The sequence below is a fragment of the Monodon monoceros genome, unplaced genomic scaffold (genome assembly GCF_005190385.1).
Source record: "Monodon monoceros isolate NGI ecotype Baffin Bay Population unplaced genomic scaffold, NGI_Narwhal_1 Super_Scaffold_20, whole genome shotgun sequence".
Lineage (NCBI taxonomy): Eukaryota > Metazoa > Chordata > Mammalia > Artiodactyla > Monodontidae > Monodon > Monodon monoceros.
Genome location: NW_021703777.1, coordinates 73,148,673 through 73,165,368, shown reverse-complemented (window position 1 = coordinate 73,165,368; position 16,696 = coordinate 73,148,673). Strand labels below are relative to the sequence as shown.

Below are 16,696 nucleotides of genomic sequence, written 5' to 3'. Positions count from 1 at the left end.
ACGAACCCGTGTCCCCTGCATCGGCAGGCGGACTCTCAACCACTGCACCACCAGGGAAGCCCACAACTTTTGATTTAAAAATAAAGTACCTCATTTAAAATGCTTATTAACTGTTAGGTTTAAAAAAAAAAGGGTATCTATAAATGTTCTTTATCTCAACATAAAAGTTATTAAGACCTACACAAATTTACCTTTGCTAGTACTTCAGGGGAAACCTCTTCATCTGGAGACCATAATTTCCCATTCTTCTCACCTGTTGACTATAGACAATTGAATAAATTTAACTTTTAGAAAAAAATTGTAAATTTTGCTCATTAAGTTTTTCATGCTGAACAGTGCAGTGCTCTAGGAAACCCACAGAAAGTCACCAAGTAGGGACTTGAAAAGAAGAACAAAGTTAGAGGGCTCAAACTTCCTGATTTTGAAACTTAACTACAAATCTATGAGAATCAAGACAATGTGGCTGGTACCTACATAAGTATAGACATATAGACCAATGGAATGAAACAGAAACCCAGAAAACCTCACATATATCACATATATGGTCTACTCATTTTTAACAAAAGTGCTAAGAGACCATTTATTGGGAAAAGAACAGTCTCCTCAACAAATGGTGCTGGAAAAACTACATACAGCAACAAGCAAAGGAATGAAGCTGGACTATTACCTTATATCATATATAAAAATTAACTCAAAAAAATGGATCAAAGATCTTTACTTAAGACTAAAAAACTCCTAGAAGAAGGTACAGGGGAAAATCTTTATAATCCTGGATTTGGCAAATACCTGACAAAGGTCTATATTCAGAATATATAAAGAATTTTTACAACTCAACAGCAACAAATTCAATTAAAAGTGGGCAAAAGACTCAATATCCAAAGAACCACCATTAAGCACATGAAAAAAAATCTCAACATCATTAGTCATTAGGGAAACAAATCAAAACCACAAGATACTACTTTGCACCTACTAGATGACTATTATCAAAAAAAACCAGGAAAGAATAAGTGTTGGCCAAGATGTAAAGAAACTGGAAGCCTTGAGCATGGCTGCTGGGAATGTAAAATGGTATAGCCACTGTGGAAAAATGTTTGGCAGTCCCTCAAAAAGTTTAGCATAGAATGACCATGTGACCCAACAATTCCACTCCTAGGTATATACCCCAAAGATTTGACTTTGGGGACTCAAATGTTCATATCAGCATTATTCACAACAGTCAAAAGGTAGAAAAAACCCAAGGGTCCATCAATAGAAGATAAACAAAATGTAAGTTACACATACAATGGAATACTATTCTGGCATAAAATGAAGTTCTGATACATACTACAACATAGCTGAATCTTGAAACCGTTATGCTAAGAGAAATAAGCCAGACACAAAAGGATAAATATTGTATGATAAGAGGTATCTAGAATAGGCAAATTCATAAAGCAGGAAAATAGAATAGAGGTTACCAGAGTCTGGGGGGAGAGAAGGCAATGGGGAGTGACTGGTTAATAGATACAGAGTTTCTCTCTGAGATGATAAAGTTCTGGAAATAGTGGCAATGGTTACACAACAATGTGGGTGTATATTTTAGGTGGTGGCTTGGGCCATTGTTGAGAGTTGCTTGGCTTTCCTGGGTTATCCTCTGTGTATACAGGAGGTACACGTTATTAAACTTCTGTTTGTTTTTTAAACAAAAAACACCCAACAACAAGAATGTGGGTGTATATAATGTAAGAGAACTGTACACTTAAAAAGGGATAAAATGGCAAAGTTTATATTATTTATATTTTACTACACACAAAAAAAGAGAACTATATTAAAATAGAATTTATCAACAATCAAGTCATCATCTAAGAAGTGTCAAATTTCACATCTGTTGCCAGCCAAATCTATCAGTAGTGCAAAGAACAGATGTATGGAGTAGGAAATGAGGCTTTGGCCATGCTCTTGCATCCCTATCACATCCAAATGGAGGGAGGGAAAAGAGTAAGGAGTGCGCTGGCAAGTATTTTTTTTTTAAGTTCCAATACTGAGTGTTCAAAGGCTACTGGACCATTTAGAAAGACTAGATAAATTGGATAAGTTAGTACTGCACTGAAAGTCATCCACAATGATCTAGCAGGTAGACTGATTTGTGTCTTCATTCAATAACTCTTTAATTTAGATCTGTTTGGTAAAGTGGTGATTCTTAATCAGACACGTGTTTCAGTAATCACTTGGGGAGCCTTTTCAAGCTATACATCCCAAAGCTCCAACCCAAAGCTAATTAATCAGTATGTGTGCACGCATGTGTGCATGCGCACACACACACACTTCAATAACTAAAATAGAATACATAATCTAGTGCCAAAAGTGCAATGTAATTATATTTCAAAAAGCTAGTCAAATACAATTCCACTTATACTTTAAACAATATTTGATAAAATTCTAGTACTCTAGTTAATTGTCCTTCATAGTGTTTGACTTATACTTTTTACTTCATGATTCATCTATCTCATGTTCTCATTTTTTTCTTTCTTAAAAAAAAGTTAAGTTCTAGTAATAATAGCTACACAGCAGGATGTCATTTGGAAATTTAAGTAAGTAAATAAGGAGGTAAAATATATAATAATTTTAAAGTAAAAGAGAATCATACATAGAGAGAAGCAGAAGTGTTGTTTCTGTGAGAAATAAAGATGTAAACAGTCTTAGTCTTATGATTCTAAATTTAATTAAATGAGAAACTTACCCTGTCATTCATTAGCAGATCTTTCACAATAAAATTTGCTACTACAGATTTCATTGGGGAAGCAAATTGATCTGGTGCTAACATAGATATGTGGCCCAATGAAACTAATGGAGTTATAAGTTGTTCTGGTACATCAGCATTGAGACTCCTACTGAGTGGCTATAAAAATAAAACAGTCAAAATTACTAGTTTGTTTTATAAATATCTAGACATTGTACAGAAACAGTAAATGTTCCTGAGTCCTCCTGAATTTATCATGCCCCAAAAAATCTGTTCTAATGAGATGATCAAAAGTAACTTCAATCATATTAGACACTTGATTCTTATTTCACCTACCGAAATTTAATAAGATTCAAAGGTAAACAAAGATAAAAGAAAAAAGTAAAGCCCACATATAAGGTAGAAGTAAAAGCAAGAAAATTCCTGCATGGTCAAATCAGCATTATTTTCAAGTCATGTACAATAGTTTTGTTATGTTGTTGAATTTCTTAACCTGTGGGAACATTTTAAATGACCATGGATCATAAAAAATAAGAGTTCATGGGTTCTGTTCATATTGTATCCAATTTATGATAATAGGAATACTTTTCCAGTAGTGGAATCAGGCAAAGGATCATACATAAGGAAAGGCAAACAGAACTAATTTTCAAGTAGGATTGTCCAGAATTTTAAACTGGGTGGTTCAAAGTCATCTACTGATAGTTTCTTAAACTAAATGGACCACTGAGCCAATAAAGCTAAAATTAAGTAAAATGTTGTAACACAAAACACACCAAACATCTTTCAATATGCAGTTATTTGGTTATATAGTCTGATCTAAAGGCTGGGAATATCTAAAGTGCTGAATAAAACAAAGAGTCCCTGCTCCCATGGAATTTATATTCTAGAGTGGGACTAAATAGCTAAAAAACCAACTTTCTATCTTCATCAAACAACAGAGCATGAAAATAAAAATCAACAACACATCCTATGTAATTATATATACCTCAAAAATCTGTGCAAGCTGTACTTCTTTATTTGTGAATATGGCATGTATACAGTGAACGGCCTGTTTTGCTTGGTGGGGAGTACCTCTCTTTGCTTTCTGATGTAAGATGGGAATTAAGGTCCTGCAAAAAATAATAATCAGTTAAAAAAAAAAAAGCCCATAAACCACAAGTAGTTCTTCTGGTTGTCTCCTACTTCATCTGCAGTAACTATCTGGATGTATGCTGGTAGAAAGCCTCTCTTCTAAATTACCTGATCTATAAAAAGATCTAAAACTCCTTCCCTGTCCCCAAGTATAATCCCAGAAATACAATGCCTCAAAAAAAAGGGCTACTATAGAAGACAATTTTCATTTTAAAGCCACCTCATGAATATGGAGAAATAAACAAGCCACCCTTAATTTATAATCTGAAATTGCCCCATGATATATTTTTACATTTATTTTCTGAGAAAATATTCCTAAATTTTCCACTTCCCTTTCACAATTCCTTTCAGTTATATTTAAAAAATTTTTTTTAAGAATCAAGTGTTTTTCTGTTTTTGTTTTTTTAAATATTTATTTATTTATGGCTGTGTTGGGTCTTAGTTGCAGCATGCAGGATCATTTGTTGTGGCTTCTCTCTAGTTGTGGCACATGGGCTCCAGAATGCATGGGCGCAGTTGCAGTGCGAGGGCTCTCTAGTTGTGGTGCATGGGCTCCAGAGTGTGTGGGCTCTCTAGTTGTGGTGCAGGGGGCTCAGCAGTTGCGGCTCATGGGCTTAGTTGCCCCAGGGCATGTGGGATCTTAGTTCCCTGACCAGGGATCAAACCCGTGTCCCCTGCATTGGAAGGCAGATTCTTAACCACTGGACCACCAGGAAAGTCCCCTGTTCAGTTATTTTAAAGCAACCATGGGGGGAAATAAAGTAGCAAAAGGCCAAGTTACATTAAAAAACAGAAATGAACATACCAGTGAAAGAGAGTATGCAAGGATATAGACAATACATAGGTAGAGAAGTAACAAAAACTTCTAACAATTATTGAGTACTTGTGCTAAGCACCCTTCTAAGTGGTGTTTTTAAAACAAAACAAAACAAAACATGGATTACTTAAATGAATCCTCACAATCACCCAAAGACTATTATTATGATCATTAAACAGATGAGAAAACTAAAGCACAAACATATTATTTATGTAAGCTTCTTAAGGTGACAGAGATAGGAAATGGTGGAATTGAGATTTAAAGATAAACATTTCTGGTCAGGGAACTAAGATCCCACGTGCAGCGGGGCAACTACGGAGCCTGTGCGCTGCCAACTACAGAGCCCATGCGCTCTGGAGCCCGCGTGCCACAACTAGAGCAAAGCTCATGTGCCACAACTAAGACCCGACGCAGCCAAAATTTAAAAAATAAAATAAAATGGAAATTTTTTTAAAAAGATAAACATTTCTGTTCCAAATCCATGCACTTAACCACCACACTGACACTGAAGATTTACAACAATCTTTCTATAGAATATGGAAATACATATTACAGTCAATGCATTAAAATTGGCATACACATCAAATAGATAAAACATTCATAAAAAAATATCAAAATGTTAACACGGACTCTTTCTTTTCCTTTATATTTTCTAAAGTTTCAGCTTTTTACAATGATCTTATAAGTAGTTTTTTAAATCAGAAGAAAATCTGTAAAGCAAAACAAATATTTAAGGAAAGATACTTGTCATATATTTAATGCAATAAGACTACTTCATAAAGGTCAATGATATCAAATGCAATGGTGACAAAGGGTCCTCTTATAATAATGGGAGGCTAGACATTAAGAGCAATGCACCTCAAAAAAAAACCGGGAACATATGCTGGTCAGTCTAAGTCGAATTTGATATTTATGAATATGACACATTTCCCTCCCTGCAGTTTAGAATAATGAGAAGGATTTTCATGCCAAAATAGCTTCCTTGACTAGCACTGTTTAAGTCTTTCTTTGAAACTCATTTATCAGGGGAACAGTTCTTGTAAATAACACCAGTTAGTAACAAAAGAAGATACAGTGTCGATCAAATTGTTGTTAAATATATTATTAATTCTTCTTAGCCTAATGAATGGATGATGCATAGGTCAAGTTTAACCTTTCTCCTTGTTTTTCTAGTGTGCTACAATCCAGTGATGCCACCAGTGTTGTTACTGAGGTCCGCAGTGCTGTCCTTCTCTGCTTTTTCAGTGATTCTCTCCTTCCTTCCCCATTAGTCTTAAGAACAAGAGGTTTTAGTCCTTGTGTCCAAAGTTAACTCTTCCACTGCTTCCTCTGGGATAGAATTCCTTTAAGAATAAATCCTTTACCTTAAAAAAGTATAGGTTTTCCCACCTTGAAAAACTCACAAATTAACTTTATCTTGTGTCAATGATCTTTTTCTATAATGTACGAAGATAAAATTATCATTTCTAGACTAAAAACTCCTTAAGAGCAGGGACTGACAGTGGTAATCTTTTATATTAGCCAGTACAGTGCCGACAATGAAGAGAATGTACAATAAATGTTGAGTTATTTCTCAAATTAAACTATTAGCTTACAAATTCAATAAAAACTTTTAGGAGTCATGAGTCCTCTTGTCCTATTATTACCTCGTAAGGAAAAACGGGTTTAATTTGGATTTACCCCAGTCTATTTACATATATATAATAACATCCGATTATAATAGCTATCAGCAATGTGTTCTTCCTCCAAAAGACATCAGCACAATTTTGATCCTAAGGCAAGCTCTTTAAGATGCCTAAGTAAAAATACCAAAACATACTTCATTCTTACGAGGAGAGGGGAGGTAGTCTAGAAGAAGAGACAAAAGCACCATGGCCAACAACTAAGCAACGAATAAACATTTTATTAAGCACACTACTTGGTTATCCAATTCTTGGGTGGGATATGAAGGTAGTAGTTATTGAATTTGGAGTTGGAGAGAAAAAGATAAATTAGGAAGATATATTAATCCTAAATTCTATACTAACTTTTGATTGTTAATATTAATATTTTGAAATCATGTTGTTTAAACAAAGTTTCAGGTTGTTCCTCTGCCCATATTCTAATGGTAGAGGAGGTGTGTGAGGCCGAGAAAAGATGAAAACAAAGGATACAGTAAAGTAGCTTCTAAATAAAAGTTGTCTTTCCTCTCTCCTATCTTCCTAAGGAAAAGGGAAACAATGATCCTATGACTCCCAAACTTGGAAAACTTTTGTGTTTACCATGAGAAAAAACATACTCACGATCGTATCTGGGGTAGGTCTGTTTCTATTTTGTGGCCTGTATTTCTAAAAATTTGTATAGCAGCTTCTGCTACCTTGTCATCTTCCATTCTGAGGCACTGTAACAGGGACTCATATGTCTCTGCAGAGTGGAACGAGGTAGGATGTGTGAAAGACAGAACCTAGAGGAATAGATATAACTTTATAAGTACAGACAATGGTTTTAATCCATTAAAAGAAGAGAACTATTTTCTACTACAAATAAAATTTTAAATTATGGGCTGCATATGCTAGCAATACAACTAAGATTATATCTTGCAGTCTCCCTTGAAGTTGAGTTGTGGCTAATGATTCCTGATATACAGCCCTTGCTATATTTTCTTCTTCACCTCTTAGTCTATTCTGATACTGGGAATGTGGAAAATGTGGCTCCTTTTCGTGGAGTGATACTGTGATGCGAACAAAATGCTAACACTGAGCTTTATTTCACTGGCAAAAAGATACTCTATAAGGAAATATTTTAAATGAAATCCATCACAAAAAGTTCACTCATCATAACTAAAAACAAAGAAGCCATTATTGGGAACTCTTAATCACGATTACAAACATATAAATAATTATTCCCTTTATTGAGACGTAAGTTCCAGGCTATCCTTAAGGAATTTACAGCAAGTTAGATACGTATCTACAAAGTTTACCTTCCACGAAGTAGAAACAATTTAGTTAGCATAATACAGGCAGTAAGGGCCAAAAGTAGAAAAATAAGGAGGTGGGGGGAATGGAGTATGTAAACCCTCATTAACTTATTAAATAAGCATTGTTTTTTCTTTTTTTTGGCTGCATTGGGTCCTCATTGCTGTATGCAGGCTTTCCCCAGCTGCAGCGAGCGGGGGCCACTCTTCACTGCGGTGCACAGACTTCTCACTGAGGTGCACGGACTTCTCACTGCGGTGGCCTCTCTTGCTGCAGAGCACAGGCTCCAGGCGCACAGGCTTCAGCAGTTGTGCCTCCCGGGCTCTAGAGCGCAGGCCCAGCAGTTGTGGCGCATGGGCTCAGCCACTCTGCAGCATGTGGGATCTTCCCGGACCGGGGCTCGAACCCGTGTCCCCTGCATTGGCAGGCAGACTCCCAACCACTGCACCACCAGGGAAGCCCAGCATTTTTTTAATGTGTTATAAAGTGGAGAAAGTGTCTCATTTGGTAGGGTTTACGGTGATAATATTTAGTTATAAGGTTTTAATTATTCATAGAAAAATGGAGATTTAAATTTGAAAATTTGAATCAAACAACCTATTAAAAACATTTGTCTTAAAGATGACTTTACTCTTAAAAGTATTTAAACAGGGCTTCCCTGGTGGCGCGGTGGTTGAGAGTCCGCCTGCGGATGCAGGGGACACGGGTTCGTGCCCCGGTCCGGGAAGATTCCACATGCTGCAGAGAGGCTGGGCCCGTGAGCCATGGCCGCTGAGCCTGCGCGTCTGGAGCCTGTGCTCCACAACGGGAGAGGCCACAACAGTGAGAGGCCCGCGTACTGCAAAAAAACCCCCAAACAAACAAAAAAATTTAAAAAAAAAAAGTATTTAAACATATTACTCCATTACTAAAAATATAAAGTCTTTCTCATGAAGAATCACATCAGTTCTTTCCATGAAATGATATTTAAGGGAATTCCCTGGCGGTCCAGTGGTTAGGACTCCACGCTCTCACTGCTGAGGGCCCAAGTTCAATCCCTGGTCAGGGAACTAAAATCTCACAAGCTGCTCAGCACGGCCAAAAAGAAAAAGAAAAAAAGATATTTAAGACCATTGCAATACAAACCCATCACTCTCTTTTCTGTCTAATGTCCATTGCACTGGTTTGTTTCTTCTCCTTTAGTTCATATGTTGTAATGATATAAATGTCTCTTAGCCTTTATTTATTTTTTTATTATTATTTTTAATAAATTTATTTTTGGCTGCATTGGGTCTTTGTTGCTGCACATGGGCTTTCTCTAGTTGTGGCGAGCGGGGGCTATTCCTCGTTGCGGTGCACAGGCTTCTCACTGCAGTGGCTTCTCTTGTTGCGGAGCTCGGGCTCTAGGCGCGCAGGCTTCAGTAGTTGTGGCTCTTGGGCTCTAGACCGCAGGCTCAGTAGTTGTGGCGCACAGGCTCAATAGTTGTGGCTCGCGGGCTCTAGAGTGCAGGCTCAGTAGTTGTGGCACATGGGCTTAGTTGCTCCACGGCATGTGGTATCTTCCCGGACCAGGGCTCAAACCCATGTCCTCTGCATTGGCAAGTGTGTTCTTAACCACTGTGCCACCAGGGAAGCCCATATCTCTTAGCCTTTAATTTCTTCTCTTTACTCCATCTAACAAAAGCTCTATCAAGTGCTGTATCATTTTTAAAAAGGAGTGTTAAATGCCCTTGATGGTACCTTTCTGCCCCAATGGCACTCCACAATCTAGAACCAACCTTGTCTTCCATTACTCCCCAAAGCAATACTTTTATCTAGTCAGACTACACTCACAACAATCCCTAAAACATGCCAAGAATTATTCTCTTTGATGATGCTGTGCTCCCCCTAGATTAAATCATGTCTCTTACTAATTGTTCAATTCTCTTAATTCTTTGGCATCTATTATGTTTACCAATTGTTTAAAAAAATCCCAATCAGATAGATGATGTCTTATAGTAATTTCCTGTGAACAGTCCTATTACCCCAGATGCAGGTTATTTGAAAGATAAGACTAGATTATTTAGCACATACTGTTACAAGCATAGCAGGCACGCAAATGATGTACGGAACAGCAAAACCCATAAAATTATTATTTTATAATGTAAAATAATTATATTATTATAATGTAGAAAACGTGTTATTTTTATAAAATATGATTTCTATTACAAATTTTAATCTTTTGAATAGTTTCCAATGAAATAAAGCCTGACTCTTGCATATCCTTAAGGGGATTCAAATTATGACTGCAGAAAAGACAAACTGTTTCAAAAATACCTTAAGAAGTTCAAGTCCTGAACGAATAGCTGTATCTGGACTTACACCCTCCTCTTCATCATCTGCTGTCCCCTCTATTGATTTATTCATTAGTTTTACCAGTGCACTATTAAAGTAAGAAAATCTAAATTAGTAACACTACTATATTAGTAACTATACCCTAATTACACTGTAGCAGACATACACAGAACCTAAACAACAAATTCAAATATCTTCTGGAAGAAAAAGTTATTTTGTGACTTTAAATTTTGCTCTCTACATAACAACAGAGCTTATTTTTAGTTTATCTGCCCCACCCATGTATAATAAGAGTAATTCTACTGAAAAACAACAAAACTAAAATTAAACGACACATGTACTGGAAATATATAAGTATAAGCAATGTAATATTCATACCCATATATAGAGATCATGTGCAATTTTAAGAAAAACAGTAAAGATGGCAGTTGCTAAATGGACAAATGACAATGCACTCAAAGCAAAAAAACATAGCAAACACTCACATGGACAAAGGCATTAATCACTTATAATTAACACTGAATCGGTAATTCCATTCCTAGAGATTTATAACAAAGAAATTTATAACAATTCATGAGAAGCATCGTGCTAAATATATCCATAAACATTGATCAATTAAAAACTATTTAATTGTCCAACATTATTGAATTAGTTTTCAAATATACCTAACCACCACAAAATGGAATATTGCCTGGTCAACATGATACTATTTTAAGTAAAAACAAAACATGACCTTTGTTTTTGAAACTTCAATTCTTCATCAGTAAACTGAAGAAGGATATTAAACTTTGAGGATATTAAATTATTACAGCAAATGGCCTAGTACAGGCAAATATTCAACAAATTTAGCTTTCACCCTACCCCAACACAAACCTCTTCCGCATTAGGAGTCACTCCTTATTCACCTCCACCTCCTTCAGCCCCAGGCATCTACTAATCTACTTTCTGTTGCTATACACATTTGCCTATTCTAAATATTTCATATAAATGGACCCATGTAATATGTGGTCTCTGTGAGTGACTCCTTTCATTTAGCATACTGCTCTTCAGGTTCATCCTTGTTGTAGTATGTATCAGTACTTCATTTTAATTCTGGATAATGTTCCAATGTCTGCACATAAGATATTTTATTTATCCATTCATCAGTTGATGGTCCATTTGGGACATTCTATTTTTTGGCTATTATGAATAACATTACTATAAACATTTATATACAGATTTTGTATGGGCATATATTTAGGAGTGGAATTGCAAGGTCATATGGTAACTCTACGCTTAAGTATTGGAGGAACTGTCAAACTGTTTTCACAAGCAGCTCCACCACTTTACATTCCCACTAGCAATACATGAGGGTTCCAATTTTTCTACATCCTCACCAACTCATCTTTTTGATCACAGCCATCTAGTGGGTGTAAAGTGGTGAATCATTGTGGAGATACATACATAAAACATTGCCATCTCCACAAAAACCTGCCTTATGCCTCTTCTGTGGTCAATTCCCTTTTCCTACCCTGGCAATGATAACTGATCTGCTTTCTGTCAATATAATTTTACCTTTTCTAAAGTTTTACATATTTTGTGTCTGAAAACTTTTATGTGACATAATGCTTTTGAGACTCCTCCATGTTGTTGCATAGAAATCAGTGGTTCGTTCCTCTTTGTTGCTGAGAAGTATTTCGTTGTATGGATATTCCACAGTTATGTTTATCCAATTACCAACTGATGGACTTCTGGGTATTTCTATTAAAGACATAAGTAAAGCTGCTAAAAGCAGTTAAGCATAGGTCTTTATGGGAAGTATGTTTTCTTTTATGATGTTTTCTTTTCTTATAGGCAAATGTCTGCCCCATTGGGATTCCTGAGTCGTAAGGTAACGTATGTACATTTAATGTACAACAAACTGCTTTAAATATCACCAACACATGGTTAGGTAAGTCTACATACTCACCAATACTTTGTATAGACAGTATCTTTAATTTTAGCCATTCTAGTGGGTGTGTAGTGGTACTTCTCACTCTAATTTGAATTTGCGTTTCCCCAATGAGTAATAATGTTGATTGTCTTTTCTTGTGCTTATTTACTATTTGTATGTTTTATTTGATAAAGTATCTGTTCAATTTTTTTGGCCATTTTAAAATTGGTTTGTTTGTCTTATCTTCCCATCTGTGGCTTGACTTTTCTTTTTCTTAATGATGCCTTGCAGAGAGGAAAAAAATAATTAACTTTTCTCTCATTGTTTGTACTCTTTATGTCCCATCTAAAATCTTGCTCACCCTGTTATTTTGTTTTAGAATGGTTACCTCTGACATTATACATTAAAAAAAAATTATTTCCAATTTGAGAAAAATATTCTGAATTAAGCTTTCTATTAGAAGGAAATCCCATAAAACGCATGAATTTATTAACACGATTACAAATGTGTTTGATAAAATTTACAAATGTATCTGACTACTCATAATAGAGTCCGTGCATGCATTTATTTATTGACTACCTACTGTGTGTGAAGTCTTAGGGTCTATCCTGGAAATACAGTGCAAACCAAGACAGGCATAATCTCTGTTTTCATTACAATGTGGGTGGGATCACCCTTATGAGTCAAAAAGCTATTTGGGTGAGACAGACCCAAATCTTGAAGCCAGAACTATAGTCCTTCCTCTTGTGAAAGTATTCTTCTTCATTTCTAAATGAGATAAATAATATACACTCCATATACTTCACAGAGTATGATGAAGCAAAAGATCATCACCAATCCAAATGCATGTTCAAAACTGCTTGGGAAATTATCCATGTGTCCATTTCTCTCCTATCCTATGTAACAACTGTTAAAAATCTTTACCATTCTAACTCAGGTCTATTTTTTAAATCCTTCCACTGAGCAGACTACCTCACTGTTGACATAAAGGAGAACAATGGAGGCCTTGAGTGAAAACTGTAATTTTCCATATCCTATTTTCTAACCTCCTTTAATGCCATAGGGGAAGATTTTCTTCTTCCTGTTCCATTTCTTTAGGGATGGTGCTCTATCCTAGTTCTATTCCCCTTACCCCATCTTCAACCTCTCTTCTTTCCTTTTAGCACCTTTTAAAGGTATGCAAATATTCAAAATCCCTTCATTAAAAACAAGAAAAGACCCTCTTCAACCTTACTCTCTTTCCATCAGCTCATTTTTCTCCTTTACTTTTTATAGCTAAACTGTCTATACTAGCTGTCCCCAAATCCCAATTTATCTCCTATAGCAGTTTAGAAGGGTGACATCCCTTTGATTTTCTCAGACCTCAAGATGGCCAAGTGGTATCTAGTGGGCTCCTACTCAGCTAGGCCAGTCACCTCTAGACTTGAGCAGTTTTCTCTGCTCAAATACTGTAATTTTCTTTGTGTACCATGATGTGGTGTGGAAGGACTATCCTATGTCCTTCTCAATCCATGGTAATCTGGATTTGTCCTTGCTAACCCAAAGAAACTATTCCGGACATTGTAGTGGTTTTCTATTTTCTAAATTCAGTGGATAGTTGAATTTACTATTTTACTCTGGGCAGTATCTGACCCCTGACCTCTTTTGACCATGCCTTCTTAAAAAACATCTTTTAATTTAATAAATTCCTTTTCTTCTGCCAGCCTTTTAATTGTTAATATTCCTCAGGATTCAGTCCTCAACCTTTCTCTTTCTAAATTTTACCCTCTCCCCAGGTTTCAATCATTATTACAATCACTACTTCATTTTCAACCACTATCTACAGACCAGTAACTAACTGTAGCATGCATATGTGTATCTGTATGTACATAAGTCTGGGGGAAATATACTAAAATAAATAAATATATTTTAAAAAGTTATACTTAGAATGATTTTCTACTATTCTCAATGCTTCCTTCCCAAATCCTTCATTATGGCTGAAGTATATGCAATTTTCTAAATAATTCTTGATTCCTTTTGCCTTTGTTCTTTTGTGTCTGCTATTTCTCTTCCTAGAATAGCTATTAACATTCATTTAGCACTTAACTATGTGTGAGGCATTATGCTAAGTGTTCTACATACGTATATGTTATTTAAGCCTCTCAAAAACTTCACTTAGTAATTATTATTGTTCTTATCTTAAAGATGAGTAATTTAAATAACCTGCTCAATGACACAGGGCTAGTGGCCTGGTCTGCTCTTCTCCTGCAATCTTCACCTGGCTGATCTCTATAATTCCTACTGATCATTCACTACCCATATTATGTGCCATCTATTTCAGGAGCCTTTTCTAATAACAAATACATTTCACACAATTCAGGTTAGGTAACTCTCCTTCCCCAATTGCCCGATGTACTTTAAAAATCACTCCTCTGAAGGTATGTTTAATGAATAAATAAACCCTCTGTTTGCAATTTATGTTCCATGAAAATTTGGTTACATGGAAGGAATCTTATATGACATATATTTCTCAGTAAAATTAATAAATTGGAATTTTGCATAAAATTAGTCTCTTAGACATCCTAACCATAAGTTAGTTGGTTTTTCTGAGCCCAAAAAATCATGACACTACTGAAAAAACTGAGTTTTTGGTGTTTTAAGACTGGAGATCAAACACTAGCTTATTATAATTTAGTAAAGTAATGAAACTCTGTGAGGCCTCATGGAGACAAATACCAAAGGCTTCCTGATGCCAATTATATGTCTCTTTCAAAATCAATATGCAAAGGAAAGAGTGCCTACCATTTCCTTGATTTACCCCATTAAAACCAAACGGTATAGAGCAAAGGACACTGACACTGAAAATAATAAATCTCAGTTTAAGTTATGGTTTTTGCTATTACCCAGCTGTAAAAAAACCACCTGGTCTCTCTCAGAACCTTAGCTTTCTTACTTGCAAATAAGGAAATAAAAAGATAAGGAGATCTTAGCTAAAAAAAAACAAGAAAACTCCACAAAAAAACCCCTACAAACATCACCATTACGAGCTTAATTGTGTACCCCCAAATTCATTGTGTTTAAGTCCTAACCTCCAGTACACCTCAGGATGTGACTGTACTTGGAAATAGAGCCTTTAAAGAGATAATTAAGGTAACTGAGGTCAAATGGGTGGGGCATAATCCCAAATGATTGGTGTCCTTATGTGAAGAGGAAGTTAGGAGACAGACATGTGAGGAAAGCAAAGAGTTATCTCTGCATCCCATGGAGTGAGGCTTCAGAAGAAATCAAACTCGCTGATACCTTGAATCTTGGACTGCTAGCCTCCAGAATATGAGAAAATAAATTTCTGTTGTTTAAGTCACACAGTCTGTGGTCTTTTGTTATGGCAGCCCCAGCAAACTAATACAATTGGAATTTCAATACAACCAAAGCAGTGATTCACATAAGATAAAATAACTAACAGTTAGAACCAGGTCTCCTAATCCAAAGAAAAGAGAATCAATAAATGCTATTTAGTTACCCAACATAAAAAGATATGTAGATAATCTACTGGAAAAATGGTTAGTGCAAGAGAAAAGCATTCTCAGAAGTTTACAACAGAAAATCATTAGAAACAAGTGAAATGCATGAAATTATGGGAACAGTTAATTAAAAACAATAGCTGTCAATGTTTATTATGCTAGTCTGCTTACTTTTTGCATATTATCACTAATTTTCACATTCATATAACAAGATGTTATACCCATATTAAAGTTAAAAATAAACTAAAAACTCAGATAAAGTAGGGCCAAAAAACTGGTAAGTAATACACATGTGTTTAGAAAGCAGACTAGTCTAATGGCAATCTTTTGCTACCTTCAAACTATTATTCTGTTTTTCACATATCTCAAGTGAACAGTAATATAATACACACTAAAGAACACTATGTGGCCATGAAAACTGTTAAGAAAACTCAAAGGCTGATGATAGCCTATAGATTTAAAATTTTCTTCCTTCTCATGTTCCAGGTTTTCTTTAATGAGCACATACAAGCTAAAAATAAACACAAGAACTCTTAAAAAAATCAATAGTGAAGCAAACCAAAGATCAAAAAATGAACTTTGGTCCTTCTTTCAACTTCAATGATATATGCTTCTGCCTTTAAAAAGGTGTACAGGAAACCTTTTTAGGTCTCCTTGGGGACCCAGAATTTAAACTTACAACACTGTAGCTTCAGATTATATTCTATTTATCAGTGAATATATTTCCTAGCTTACCTGATGGCTTCTGAATCAATGTGCACAGGTGCAATTCTTTCCAACAGAAATTTGACCATTTCTAGAAAAGGATTTGTTGGCTGCTTAGGATTTGCAAGTTTCCGGGCTATTTCTCTCTATAGAAAGGAAAAGAATTTTTACAGTAAGTATCATCCTCTTTCATGTTTTTCAAAATAAAAATGATCACAGGCAACAAAAGCATTTAAAGATTCAAAACCATCAGGTGTAAAAAAGCCCTTTTCCTGCTTTACAGCCTGACTAAAATGATATACTCATTAGGCAATCACTAGAAAACCTGGATTGTAGAGAAAAGAAAGGGGGTGACAAGGTATGATTTATGCCCTTTGTCTCATATTTCTCCCATAAAATTAATACCTTGTAAACAATCTTTTTAATGCTCTACTTTTGAAAAAATTAAAACAATTTATACTGTCACGGGTTTCATTGGTTTATTTCATAGTTTGAAAAAATACTTTTATTTCAGTCAACAATTTGCTTTTTTTTTTTTAAAGAGGGGAAGACTTGTAAGTGTATAAAGTTTTTCAGCTCTGGAAGAACATAGTTGAGTTCAAAGATGGTGGCATTACATCAAAGAAAAGATATTACTGCTGGAACTTT

General features: G+C 35.5%; 1 protein-coding gene across 3 annotated transcripts in view; it reads right to left on the bottom strand.

The window, feature by feature from the left end:
• PDS5A (PDS5 cohesin associated factor A) overlaps window positions 1-16,696 on the bottom strand; it is a 128,487-nt gene that overhangs the window by 29,384 nt on the left and 82,407 nt on the right. For all 3 annotated transcript variants that reach the window (XM_029234868.1, XM_029234870.1, XM_029234869.1), the window contains 6 exons: window positions 16,079-16,194; window positions 9,914-10,019; window positions 6,947-7,107; window positions 3,702-3,825; window positions 2,717-2,875; window positions 192-260 (listed from right to left, as the gene is read on the bottom strand). In XM_029234868.1, the coding sequence (XP_029090701.1) occupies window positions 192-260; window positions 2,717-2,875; window positions 3,702-3,825; window positions 6,947-7,107; window positions 9,914-10,019; window positions 16,079-16,194 (735 nt within the window). The remainder of the gene's footprint in view (window positions 1-191; window positions 261-2,716; window positions 2,876-3,701; window positions 3,826-6,946; window positions 7,108-9,913; window positions 10,020-16,078; window positions 16,195-16,696) is intronic.